The sequence below is a fragment of the Hyperoodon ampullatus genome, assembly GCF_949752795.1.
Source record: "Hyperoodon ampullatus genome assembly, chromosome: 16".
In the NCBI taxonomy this organism is placed as follows: domain Eukaryota; kingdom Metazoa; phylum Chordata; class Mammalia; order Artiodactyla; family Ziphiidae; genus Hyperoodon; species Hyperoodon ampullatus.
The window spans coordinates 37,448,851-37,461,978 of record NC_136929.1 but is presented as its reverse complement, the minus strand read 5'-3'; the positions used below and the strand labels follow the sequence as shown (position 1 = coordinate 37,461,978).

The 13,128-nt window shown below is 37.3% G+C and overlaps 1 protein-coding gene across 4 annotated transcripts in view; it reads right to left on the bottom strand.

Annotated features, from left to right (window-relative positions):
* PCDH9 (protocadherin 9) overlaps window positions 1-12,620 on the bottom strand; it is a gene marked incomplete at both ends in the record, with an annotated part of 987,287 nt that extends 974,667 nt beyond the window's left edge. For all 4 annotated transcript variants that reach the window (XM_079721672.1, XM_079721674.1, XM_079721673.1 and 1 more), the window contains one exon: window positions 9,585-12,620. In XM_079721672.1, the coding sequence (XP_079577798.1) occupies window positions 9,585-12,620 (3,036 nt within the window). The remainder of the gene's footprint in view (window positions 1-9,584) is intronic.
* Window positions 12,621-13,128: the final 508 nt, after the last annotated feature.

Genomic DNA, 13,128 nt, shown 5'->3' with positions numbered 1-13,128 from the left:
GGTTTAATGTAATTTTGATACTCATTTCAGTGTGTAGCAAAAAAAAAAGTATTTTCATAAAAATTCTGACATCTTTTTTAATATTGGAAATTTGAATGCATTGAAACATTATTAATCTATACAGCTAAATTTATTATGATTTCTTAACTTTGAAAATGTTATCAGTATAAAAAACCCAATTTTGAAAATTGCAAAGGGAGAACATAAATGGAGATTTTCTGTTTCTAGGAAGAAAGGACACATTGTGGATGTTTTATTTGACCCTTTATGGATGTTCTAGAGCAAAATATTTCTGTTTGACTTTTTTTTTTTTTTTTTGGAGGGAAGATACACAGAAATAAATTGGTGTCATTGTCATTTAAAAATATATCTAGAAATTAAGAAAGCGGATGTATATGAGGTAACATAAGTGAACAAAGTCCACCTAAAGAATGACAAGAAATGAAGCAAAGAAAAGCTGCCAGTCCAGGTGTGTTCACAGCTGACAAACAGGAAGGCTATTGTGATTCTACGTTTCCAATATGAAAATCGCTTCAATGACATGAATATATGACACAGGCGGGCATCAACTCACAACTCAGAACTCACTCCATTTTGTCTCCATTTGTCACTTGCACCCCCTACAAGAACTTTCCTGAGAATCCTATGTAGCTGTGTATTTGAAAGTCCTCAGCATGCAGCTGCTATCACATGGAGGCACAGGTTGGTTGCAACCTCCAAATCCAAAAAAGTACCAGCATGTTTTTTCCTCAAGAAAAGATCTACTAGGGAACTTCTTTCAGCAGAAGACACTGTCTTCCCATGAAAGATACATCTTCATTATATATATCCTGTGTTTCCATGCTTCTCCTTCTTGAGGTTTATTTAATGAGGAAAAAAAAACTCATTTACTGAATTGCAGTTGCTATTGTCTTGCACAAAAACTGTTTCGTTTTCAAAATCAATCATCTGTGATGATTCTCAGCAAGTCCACAGTACCTACTGTGGTCTGCATATGGATTATATATATGTTTTCTAGTAGGCAAAAATATAGGATTTGTAAAATCTTTAAGAAATAGGCATGGCTATTCCCACTGATTTTATGTCTAACGGGACCTGTCAAAGACATTAAGCATTGAAGAACTGTGAGGCATTTTACTGAACCCTGTCATGAAAGTAAATATATTGAAACCCATGTGTGTCTGGAATGAGCTGCTGTGCTCCAAATACACATTGTTTACAAATGGAGAAAGGTGAATTCTAAAAGTACGGTTTGAGAAATGATTCAATAACAATTCCTTTCAGGATCAAAGCACTCACTTAGTAGCCAGCCCTCTTCATTATGGTAATGCTACAGTTTTACAGATACCTAGGGTTATAATCTGATTTATGTTTAGAGGAGAGTATATACACACAATTGAGAGATTCTTCTAGGAGAGGTGAAGGCCACACCATGGACAGAGGTACCACAAGTAAGTATGAGAGGGCCTGCAACATCTATCTGGAATAACTAGAATCATCCAAGAGCAAATTTGTCCATTCTAAGGCATGTATTTGAGACTTTATTCTTTCAGACACATCCAGTGTTTCTGCATTTGGAAAAAAATAGGCAAGACTAATTCCCTAGGGTATAAATCACTCTAATGTGGAAGGGAATGTGCTAGCTAGTTGTATTACAAAGCCTTTACTTCATATTTAATAGGCAGCGGCAATACCAGCATTATACAAAGCTCTCTACTTTGCAAATCTTTAAAACTCCACTTAATTTTCAGCACTGATTTCCTGCAATCTAAGAGCTTATGAAGGGTTCACTGTGTTCATACCGATGTATGCAAAATGTGCCAGAGCCTCCCTGTCTGTGATGGCATTCATTTGGAGGTGAATCCCAAATTTCTATCACTGGCATGCTTATTTCCGACTAAAATAAATATTCTTAGAATGAAAGCTGAAGATTAGGAGGAAAAAAAGGAGGCAAAGTAACTAGCACTGGAAGAGATATATGCAAATATCAGCTCAATGACAATTCTTCATGCCATTTACAATTGAAGCTTAAAGACCCAAATACTCTGCAATCCATTAGTTTCTCAATATCCTGGAAGGGATTAGAGTATTTCTTAACTGCTAACAGACTGAAAAAGGCCAGAGCCTGGATATTAACAAAGCCACATAATACTAAAATGTAGAGATGGTCAGATAGAAAGACAAACTAAGGAAGAATGTTACAATACAAGACATTATACAAACATGGTAAAACTGAACAAATTTGCATTCCTTCCTGCAGCCTACATAATTAAACATCTACATAATTTTTTTTATTAACAAATATTTATTGAGTATATATGGTGTACTTCTGTAAAGTGAATGGTGTTTTTTAAAAAGATTATTTATTTTATTTTTGGCTACTCTGGGTCTTCGTTGCTGCACCCGGGTTTTTCTCTAGTTGAGGCGAGCGGGGGCTACTCTTTGCTGCGGTGCACGGGCTTCTCATTGCAGTGGTTTCTCCTGTTGCGGAGCACGGGCTCTAAGCGTGCGAGCTCTAGAGCACGGGCTCTAGGCGTGTGGGCTCTAGAGCACGGGATCTAGGCGTGCGGGCTCTAGAGCACGGGATCTAGGCGTGCGGGCTCTAGAGCACGGGCTCAGCAGCTGTGGCACACAGACCTAGTTGCTCCACGGCATGTGGGATCCTCCTGGACCAGGGCTCGAATCCGTGTCTCCTGAATTGGCAGGCGGATTCTTAATCACTGCACCACCAGGGAAGCCCCCAACATCTACATAAATTAATGAGTGGTGAGGCTATAGTATACTCCTTTTAAGAACAGATACGTTAATTTCATATATATCCTCAAGGAATTCCGGGATAATTAGTGTAAAATGACTAGAAAGAATCAATCAAATATGCTTCACAGATCTTGCCTGTGCATGTATCTTCACCACTCCCAGCTGTACAGGTGGTCCCAAGGCCATCATTTTAAATGTGATGTGTGCATATAGCACTGTAATCAATCCAACCACTAAAGATAGGGGGGAAATATTTTCACATGCCATTTAAATAATGGATAAGTATGTAAAAACAAATCCTTAATGAATGACTTCAAGTTCTGAATGCTTTAAAGTTATATATTATGGCTCAGAAAATTCCAATTCTGCCACTATTCTTTTCTATAGGCAACAAACTGCCTATAGGACAACAGTATGAGTGAGAGAGATTGCATATGGGGTTGCTTTCCCAGTTTATTCCTGCCATAATTCTTTACTGTTAAGGAATGGGTAGAACTTATTTATGAACTTCACATTTTAATGAATTTTGACTTAGGGAATAAAATAATATAAATCAAAACCAAAATATCAATCATGGTAATATATCTTTCTTGTTCTATGTTTCTGATGACTGACAGCCCAATAGGTTTGTATCAAACAAAGGCAAAAAGCATGTGTTCCTTTCCAATGAAATGTTGGACAAATTTAACAGCTATCTGAACTAACTCATGAAATCTTAAACAGTGAAGTATATTTCCATTTGTAATTGAGATGTCATATTTCTACATTTGGATTTGCTTTTGTGATCCGATATAAATTTTAGGGGAGCTAACCTTTAAAAAGGCCATAACACATTAGCATTATTACTTACTGAACATGACTCCTATGCCACTAGATACTTACAACTTTAAAGCAAGCCCCTTGTTGACTTGCATTCTTGAATTTTCACGAATACCTGGTCTGTGATTAGTGTCATATTTCAAAAAAACCTGATATAAATTTTAGGGCTCTGGTATGTAATAAATTCTGAGAAATATATTAAACATAAAATCAGCTGTCAAGAAAGCAAAAACTTAAAAATACACATAAAACAATTCTTGCTTAGTTTCCAACTACATGAAATATATGATATTAACTGATTTGTTAATATTACCGAGACAAATTTATAGTTTCAATAGAGGGTCCCCTTCAAGAAAACACCAGACTAAATTCAGAGAAAACTTACTGCAAGGATTTTAAGTGAAAGTGGTAAACAATCCACAGTTTTCTTTTTGCCTGTTTTAACTGCTTGCAAGCTAAGAGCTCAACTCTGACAAAATCAAACTGAGAAAGTACTAAAAATGAGCCATGTAGTTGACATGGTCTCAAATTCTGCGAACACTCAATCTGGTACTGCTGGACCAACACAAGCACTATAGCTTTTCCCATTTGGTGGATTTCTACATTACCCCACTCCCCAACCCGCAAAATTTAGAAATGAAACAATCTAAATAACATATTAAAAATAATTGTGAAAACAGAGCTTATAAGAAGACAATTTAAAGGTTTCATTTTCCTATCTCAGTACTGCCATGTAAAATAATGTAATGTGAAAAATAATTCATGAAGATGCCATTTCTAATATTTTGGGTGTAATTTACATACATCTTCTATATGTCAATAAGAAAATGAAACTTTAAGAGTCAAATAATTCAGAACTGGTTATGAGGAAATCTGATTTTAGATCTGAGCTTTTGTATTAAGTCCAAATTCTGTTTTACTATTTCATGTATTATATTTTAATCTGTGCTATTATGAGAAGAAAAATTTTAGCTTGAAATATTTAACTATGCATACACCATAAGAATATAACACATTTGTGTAAGTACAATATTTATAAGGTAATTTTAATGATGCCAAAGCCTGTTCTGTGACATGAGGATGACTCATCTGAAGCTAAGGGAACATCAGTTTATGGTGTTGCTTATATATAGAATTCATTGCAACAAAATTTTAAAAATAAGATAATAGAATATTTTAACTACTGAAATTATTTCCTCTATGCTAACAAATGTTCAGTAATCAGTAGACATATCCATGCCCAATACAGTGGTAACTTTTTACTTTTATTCTCCTTAAGGTTATTAGCAACAAAGGCTAAAATGTAACTTGAATTTTATACCTTAGGTGTATCAAACTGAAAAAAAGTATAAAATATTTGTCTCACAAAACCAAGAGGAAAGGTAGCCAGGCTGAATGGATGACCCACGCTTATTTCAAATTCCTGAATGAATATCCAAGGGGTATGGGTATCTACTAATTTCATGACATAGATCACTTAGCAAAGCAGTAGAAACAAAAATCACAACTGATAACATTTTAAATATAATTTGCATCTTGAGGAGCAATTTTTCCATATGCCTCCTATGTTCATCCCTCATAGTATACTGCAAAATTTAACAGCTTAAAATATCTTTAAGTTTTTGCTAGCTTCACATTAGTTAACATTTGCTCCCTTCACTTTCAATTTCATTTTTCTTTCTTACTGTTCTACATAGAAATTCTATGACTGTCTTGTGCATTTTGCATGACATAACAGCATTTCAGTAACAGCTGCCGTGGGAGTCTCAAAAATGAAAAGTAATCATAAAAGTAATATAGTATCTCTGAATGATTGGGAATAAAGTATTTCCCTTTATGCTGTAAAAGTATATGTATACACTTGAGTATGGCATGCAAACACATTTTCAATATATAATTTCTTCAATATATACACAAATGTATATATGAGCAAATACTCTAGGTTGTGAAAAGTTAAAGTAAGGATGTTTAAGCTCCAAAATAAGCATTTCACTTAGAAAATTAAACATAATTGTTTACCCTGAACCAAACTCACAGTACAACTATTACAGATTGTTTTATTACCATAAGAAGTTGTCAAATGTAAATAGGTTACTTTTTTTTTTTTTTTTTTTTTTGCGGTACGCGGGCCTCTCACTGCTGTGGCCTCTCCCGTTGCGGAGCACAGGCTCCGGACGCGCAGGCTCAGCGGCCACGGCTCACGGGCCCAGCCGCTCCACTGCATGTGGGATCTTCCCAGACCGGGGCACGAACCCGTGTCCCCTGCATCGGCAGGCGGACTCTCAACCACTGCGCCACCTGGGAAGGCCTTACTTTTTAAATTCTTTAATGTTTTCATTTATACCCCTGCAAAAAGCACAATGGGGCCAAGAAAATTAATTCCCCAAATGCTGTCAACCAGGTTGGGAAACAGCAATAGACAGCTAACTGTAAAGCCTCCAGCTACAATGAAACTGCTGTCAATAAGAGCTGAGGGTTGGAGTATGCAAAAACAGGTCCTCTGGAAATGATAATCTGAAAGGGAAAGGGGCTGACATTTCTTGTACCAATATGCTGAGGAAGTGGGTCTCAAAGTGTGGTCCCTGGACCAGCAGCATCAGTATCACCTACACCTTAAAATTTGAGAGTTTAATATTATATTTTAAAAATCATATTCATTAAGGAGATATTTTCCTTTTAGAGAAAATATGCCAATGAGCTTTGTCATTTAAAGTCCTAATGGAAATGATAATGTTGTCATCTTCTCAACCTTATAACAGTGAACTTTGTTTTTTTATGAATAAATATCAAGATATAATCTAGCTCTCTAAAAAAGGGACATTTCATTCAATCTGTAAATACTAAGGGTACTTCAAAAAAATCCTAAAAAACAATTTGTGGAAGATTCAATGACAGATTTGTTATATTCAAGGAAAATGAAAGTTTAGTAAAATAGAGTGGTTGAGGAACGTGGTTTATGAGTGTTTTATAACACATGAGGGAAAACAGCAAGGGAAAAAAAAAGTCAGACAAAATAAGAATCAATGCACTATAACCAAACTCATGGTGTAAATGTCAGACATTATGTTTTCACTGTACAGACAATACAAACACATGATATTTAAGTTTGGTAACTCTTTGCTCAAGAATCTTGCATTTTACCCACACTTCAACTAGCACCATAAAGTGAAAAGGTGTTTCTGTTAACAGCAATCTTTGCCCACTCAACTAAAAATCTGCACAGATTATACCTTAGTTTATAAATTCATTTGAAAGCTTTTGTTGTAATAAACCCTACTTTTTCAAAATTGTGCTGCTTCAGGAGCACATTTTGTATTCATGTGAAGCCACTAGTTGAAGTGAAGGAGCTAAAAAAAAAAGAATTTATACTTTTTAGCTTAACTAGAACATCTTTAATAACAGCCATATAGTTCAGTGAAAAAATAATTTAAAGGATAATATATATATGTGTGTGTTCTTCATTCATAGAAAATATGCCTCTTTCATAGTAAAATTGTACACGTTGCTATCACCATCACCTGTCCTTACTTTCAGAAGTATTCCTTTTCTACAACATTGCAATTTTTCTTTCTCAGCATGAAAACTTCTAAAAGGTGTAAATAAGCAAAGCCATTTCAGTAGCTCTTTACCATAATAATGAATCATAGCTACATTTGAACACTGAAATGCCTACAAGGAGAACAGCATAGTAACACATGGTCTCAAGGAATGTCTAAAATGCACTTTAGTTCCAGTTAGAGAATTACTCAGCATCTTATTTCAAAGATTACATCATACAATCAAATTTCCTATGACTGACTAAGCCTCGACAAAAGATCTTTCCCATACTTTGCTGAAATGCACTTAACGTTTATGTCACTGTACTATATATAGATTCAACTTTGGGGAAGAAGTCAGAAAAAGTGGGTCTGTACATCAATGCCCATAATACCCACCACACATAATATGAAAAGAAAGATGACGACATGGGAATAATATCAGCATGCTTCTTTGGAAAACAAATTTCAGATTTTATATGAAAAGTTTTAAATCGTGTTATATTTTTCAAGATACTATGCAAATCATAAAATATCATCAGTATTTTGAGTGACTTTCCCATTAAAAGCAAATAATAAAAAGCCATGTTTTCTTTTCATTAAAATAGCAACTTTATATTTAAATCCACTTAGTTTCAAAAATTACTTTTCTCATCATGATTAACTATTTACCAACATTTATAAACCTCTACTAAACTCAGATATTTTCTTAACTTTAAAACATCAAACCTCTTTTAAAAAGCTCATGAAGTTAACATGAAAATAACCCATTCCAAATTCTATGTATATCCAGTAACTTCTTATTCTCCTCTAGAACCTCCAAACTGACTTATTTTAATTCCTTTCATCCTGTGCATTCAAGCTCTTTTACTTTCGAAATGCTCTAGATATTTAATCTTTTAAGAAATGTAGATTTTAGTTGTAAAATCGTAGGCGTTATGCTTAATGTTCTGAAAGGATCTCTGTGATTCACTGCCAAAATTATTTTAATAAATACCTTACTACCATGAAACCTTAAATTCACTGCAGAGCAACAAACATTGGGTGCTGAGAGACAGAGTTTCAATAGACCATTCTCACCAGTCCCACCGCCACAGGAAAAAAAGAAGAAAAACTCTTGACTTTTCAAATACTAAGCAATGTCTGTCAATACTATCCTGAAAATTTATCTTGCTTTACATGATTCTCTAAAATCTGTATGTTCCTTATTTTTAACAAATTCAGATGGGTCATCACCATAGGTGGACTCAATACCAACAAAGATAGAACTTGGATTACAAAATCCTAGAAAGTTGGTGTGTGAGAGCTGATCACAAAAGAGCAAGCAAATGAACTGACATGCTAGTTGCTCCAGAGCAACTATCATTAAATAAAAGGTATCTTTGGCTATAGTACCAGCTTGATCTTTCCCTCTCCCTTTCCTTGCTACTATGGGATTGGCAGCTGGCCAGCACAAGGGACATGATACCCTAGTGCCATCTACAGGCTATTATTGACACTCAAATTTCATGGCAACAGACAAGCACCAGTGAAATAAATTAGACAGCACTGCATTTAAATCTTTATTAACAAGGAATTATTAGACCTAAGAAAAACTAATTCTGGATTTGGTTGAAATATGAGTTTCTCAGCCTCTTAATCCCTCTTCATATGACATATGTCACAGTTTAAAATGAGTTATGACAGATCACTTATGCATTACTAAAATGAGAGAATATTTACAATGGATTCATTCTTTTCTGTATAAATCAGTTCTATTAGGGAGAAATTATTCCTTCTTCTTTTCTTTTCTTTTTCTTTTTTTTTTTTTTTTGAAAGAGTACTTTGGCCATTGTGGACAACAATCTGCAAACCTTTCTATTCAACCTCCAATTTACTATATTACAATAAAATCATCTGAAATTAAAGAGAAGACTTCCTATATGGCTTAGTTGCAATCTATCAACAATCATGTGCTTCACAGCTGATATACATTTAATATTCTACTATCTTTTTTAGAGACTAAAAAAAAATTAACCCCTTTAGCAACCACAGCTGTAACATAATTATAGTCACACCTTCAAACATCATTTAAAACTTGAGATTTGAAGGTGACTTTTGAGATCAAACGGTAATATGAAAATCTTGAAGCAGTCAATTTGGAAACCCCAGGAGCAGAATTTGGCCTATCAGGACAGGTTTTCTTCTTCAGCAAATGTTATCTTGGGACATTTTGGAATAATTTCCTCTTTTCATCTTTTGCCATTTGAAGGCAACTGGGAGTTTAAATAATTCTCAGAACTCAGAAATTTCAAAGCTGTTCTAAAAATTCTTGACTGAGCCCCAGAGGAATAGAAAAGGGGTCAAGTTTTTTTTCCCCTCTTTATAACTAAGCTAAAGTTAGACCAAAACAAGAGACACACTGGCACGTTAATACTGGTTGACTGGGCACTTGTATGCAGTACTTATAGACCAGTAAAAGTGCTCATTTACCTGTCTGGTGTGTAAGGGGCCCTTTGTCTTGAAGCCTCCTTGGGAACTGCACTCTGAGGCACTGAAGTGATCTGAACTAGTGGAAGAGCGTTTGGAAAGGGTGTCACAACCCCCGACAAAGGTGTTGTCCAACGGGAGTTCCTGAATCACGTGATGCTTTTTCACGGAAACCGGAGTGTCTGGTTTAAGATGGAAAGCGGGCTGTGGAGAAGCGGATTTGTAGTGCTTGGCCAGGTCAGGGCTGTTCGGCTTGAAGGTGGTTGGAGGTGCCGGACCCCAGTCAAATCTACCTATGCTTTGCTCTTCCAGCTCAGCCGGCAGGCTTATTGTCCCATTGATGGGTTCGTGAACTGCATCATCGGGTTTGGACTCTTCGATGGTAACAAAGTTCAAAAGAGAGCTCTTGGGAGACTTTCTTTTCTTCCTTTTCTTTTTCTTGTTTTGTTTGTTCTCCTGGTTTGGGGACATCCATTCAGCACCTTGCTTGCTCCTCTGAGCTGCTTTGAATCTTGATGCATGACGACAGCGCACCAGAACGGTGACGAAGATCACGACGATGACCACCATGGCACCTGCGACAATGGCGATCATGATGGTGAGATAGTCCTCGTTTTGATAGGGTTGGCTGCTATCGCCTATGTTCCTGTCCAATGGGGTCTCCATAGTCCTGCGAATCAAGTCATAGATATAGGAGGCATTGCCAGCAGTGTCATTAACATAAAGAAAAACAAGCACAAGTGTGTGCAGAGACTTAGGGTATCCCAGGTCACTTATGTTGACCACCAATCGGTGCAAGCCCACATCAGTAGGTGCTGGTTTTTCTTCCAGAGTGATGTTACCTGTTACTGGATCAATCCGAAACAGGCCTTTGTTGTTCCCACTCACAATTGTATACTTAAGTTCAGCATTCATCCCAGTGTCAATATCCACTGCAAAAACTTCTGCTATCACGGAGCCAGGAATGGCTGAGAGAGGCACCAACTTAAAAGAAGTATTAGAAGGTGGCGAAATGACAACTGGACTATTGTCATTGACATCCATGACATTTATAGTTACTTTTGCAGTAGAGGAACGGGGTGGTTGTCCCCCATCAGTGGCTTTGACATCGAAAGTGTAGGAACTCTGCTGCTCTCTGTCAAATGAGACATTTGACTTTATGACTCCAGAATAGGGATCCAACACAAAATTATCATTGTCATTTAGAATGGAAAGAGTCACAGCTTTATTCTCTCCAGCATCTGCATCTGTCACTGTGATTACCCCCACAGTACTATACTTTGGCAGATTCTCAGACACAAAAAATTGAAAATGATTATGAGTAAACTTGGGGCTATTGTCATTCTCATCCAGAACAGTAACTATCACAGCCGCTTGGCTTTGGAGGGGAGGGGTCCCATTGTCCCTGGCAGTTACTGTAAAAATGAATCTTTCTTGTTCTTCTCTGTCAAAGACTCTGGAGGCTGTCAAAACTCCTGTCTTTCGGTCCAAATCAAAGAAGGAGGCATTCGGTCCAAGCTGATAAACAATATCTGCATTTTTCCCACTGTCTTCATCTGTGGCACTAATAGTTGTTAAGTACAACCCACGTCGGTTGTTTTCAGAAACTGACAGCTCAATTACAGGCTGGTTGAAAATTGGTGGGTTGTCATTTTCGTCCTCAAGCTTAACCCTTACCAGGGCAGTCTGATTTAAACTGGGCTTCCCAGAATCAGAGGCAACGATTTTAAAGCTGAATTCTTTGGTGCCCTCATAGTCCAACAAAGAGGAGGTCTCTAACAAATATTGGTTGTCGTATACTGCCTTCAAATGAAACGGGACCTCTCTTTCAATAAAACAGATCACTTTGCCATTCACATCTGTGTCCTTATCTGAAACTGTAATTAGGGCAATCTTTGTATTGACAGGATCTTTCTCAGACAAATACACTGTGCCATTGATGGGACTTATAATGTACCTGAGGTCTATGTTTGGAGGGTTATCATTTACATCAGTGACATTGATGGTAACCGTTGCTCGAGCGGGAGTGGAGCTGCCATCACTAGCCAGCACTGTCACTTTGTGAATGGCTGTCTCCTCTCGATCTAAGGACCTTTGAACTGTAATCAACCCAGTAGTATTATTTAAAGCAAAGAGTCTTTTGGTTGCAGGGGCGACCTGGGCACCAAAAATGTACCGGATTTCAGCATTACTGCCTATATCTGCATCAGTGGCATGGAGCTGAATTACAGAGGTGCCTACGGGAGCATTCTCTGGAATATGCACCTCCACTTGACCCTCTTTAAACACTGGCCTGTTGTCATTTACATCACTTACTGTGACCTGCAGTATGGCTGTGCTGGATTTCTGTGGAGTGCCTCCATCCTCTACTTTGATTTTCATCACATAGGTATCTTTCTGTTCTCTGTCCAAGTTTTGCTGAACAATCAATTGTGGCCACTTCTCTCCTTCCGGAGTTTCCACGATATCCAGTCCAAAAACACTCTGCCCATTTAACAATTCATAATGCTGTACACCATTGAAGCCTGTGTCAGGATCTGTTGCTGATGGAATTGGAAAGCGGCTGTTGATCAAAGTGTTTTCTGGGATGGAAATATTGATGACAGGAGATGGAAACATGGGGGCATTATCATTGGTATCCTTGACAATTATTTTAATTTTGATCAGCCTGAAAAAATCATTGGGGAGGATCACCACCTCAAGTTCAAAGAAACACTCATTCTCCTCATCGTAAGAGGCTCCAGCACAGAGTTTTTCTCTGTCTATTCTATTGGAGGTCGTGAAAATTTCGCCAGTGCTACTGGATACTTTCACCAAAGGGACATCCCCAGCTTTAGAAACCAGTCTGTAGACAAGGCTGGCGCTGGTCCCTGTGGCAGCATTGATGTGAGAAATGTTCAGATCCTTTGGTATGTTTCCTATGGGCACATTTTCAGGCAATTCCTCTCTAATAGTGTAAATAAGTTCTTGAGCTATTGCGGAATCCAGCCTTAAACAGGCAATCAGAGCAGCCAACAGGTAAAAATCCCTCAGGTCCATGATAATGTATTTATTTTCTTTTCCTGGGTTTTAGGGATTAAAGGTTTCCACTGAGGAATGATGCACAAATTGCAAGAGGAAGCGTGCATGGGCTGGAGGATGCATTACATCTCATGACTTATTTGGAGACAGCCACTGTCAACACAATCATATAGACAATATTATTCTTCAGTAAACAAAAGCACACAGTCACAAAATATCACAACACATTTTCCCACTGCATATTAGTAAACATGGCACTTTGTTCTGCTACTGTTTGCAACTTAACTTTGTGGATAAAAATACTAAATATCCCAGGCTTGTTGTATTTGCCCAGAGAAGATGAAATTACCTACTTTTGAATTAAAGACAGCTGATATTCTTACCTGTATTCACCCGCACTGTTTTCAGGACACTGTTTAATTCAAAACATGCGTTCTTGTTCTCCTCTTCCCCTGCACCACCACCACGCCCCCACCCCCCATCTCCTCCGATTCACCACCCTCCCACCCCCACCCCCCGTCTTACC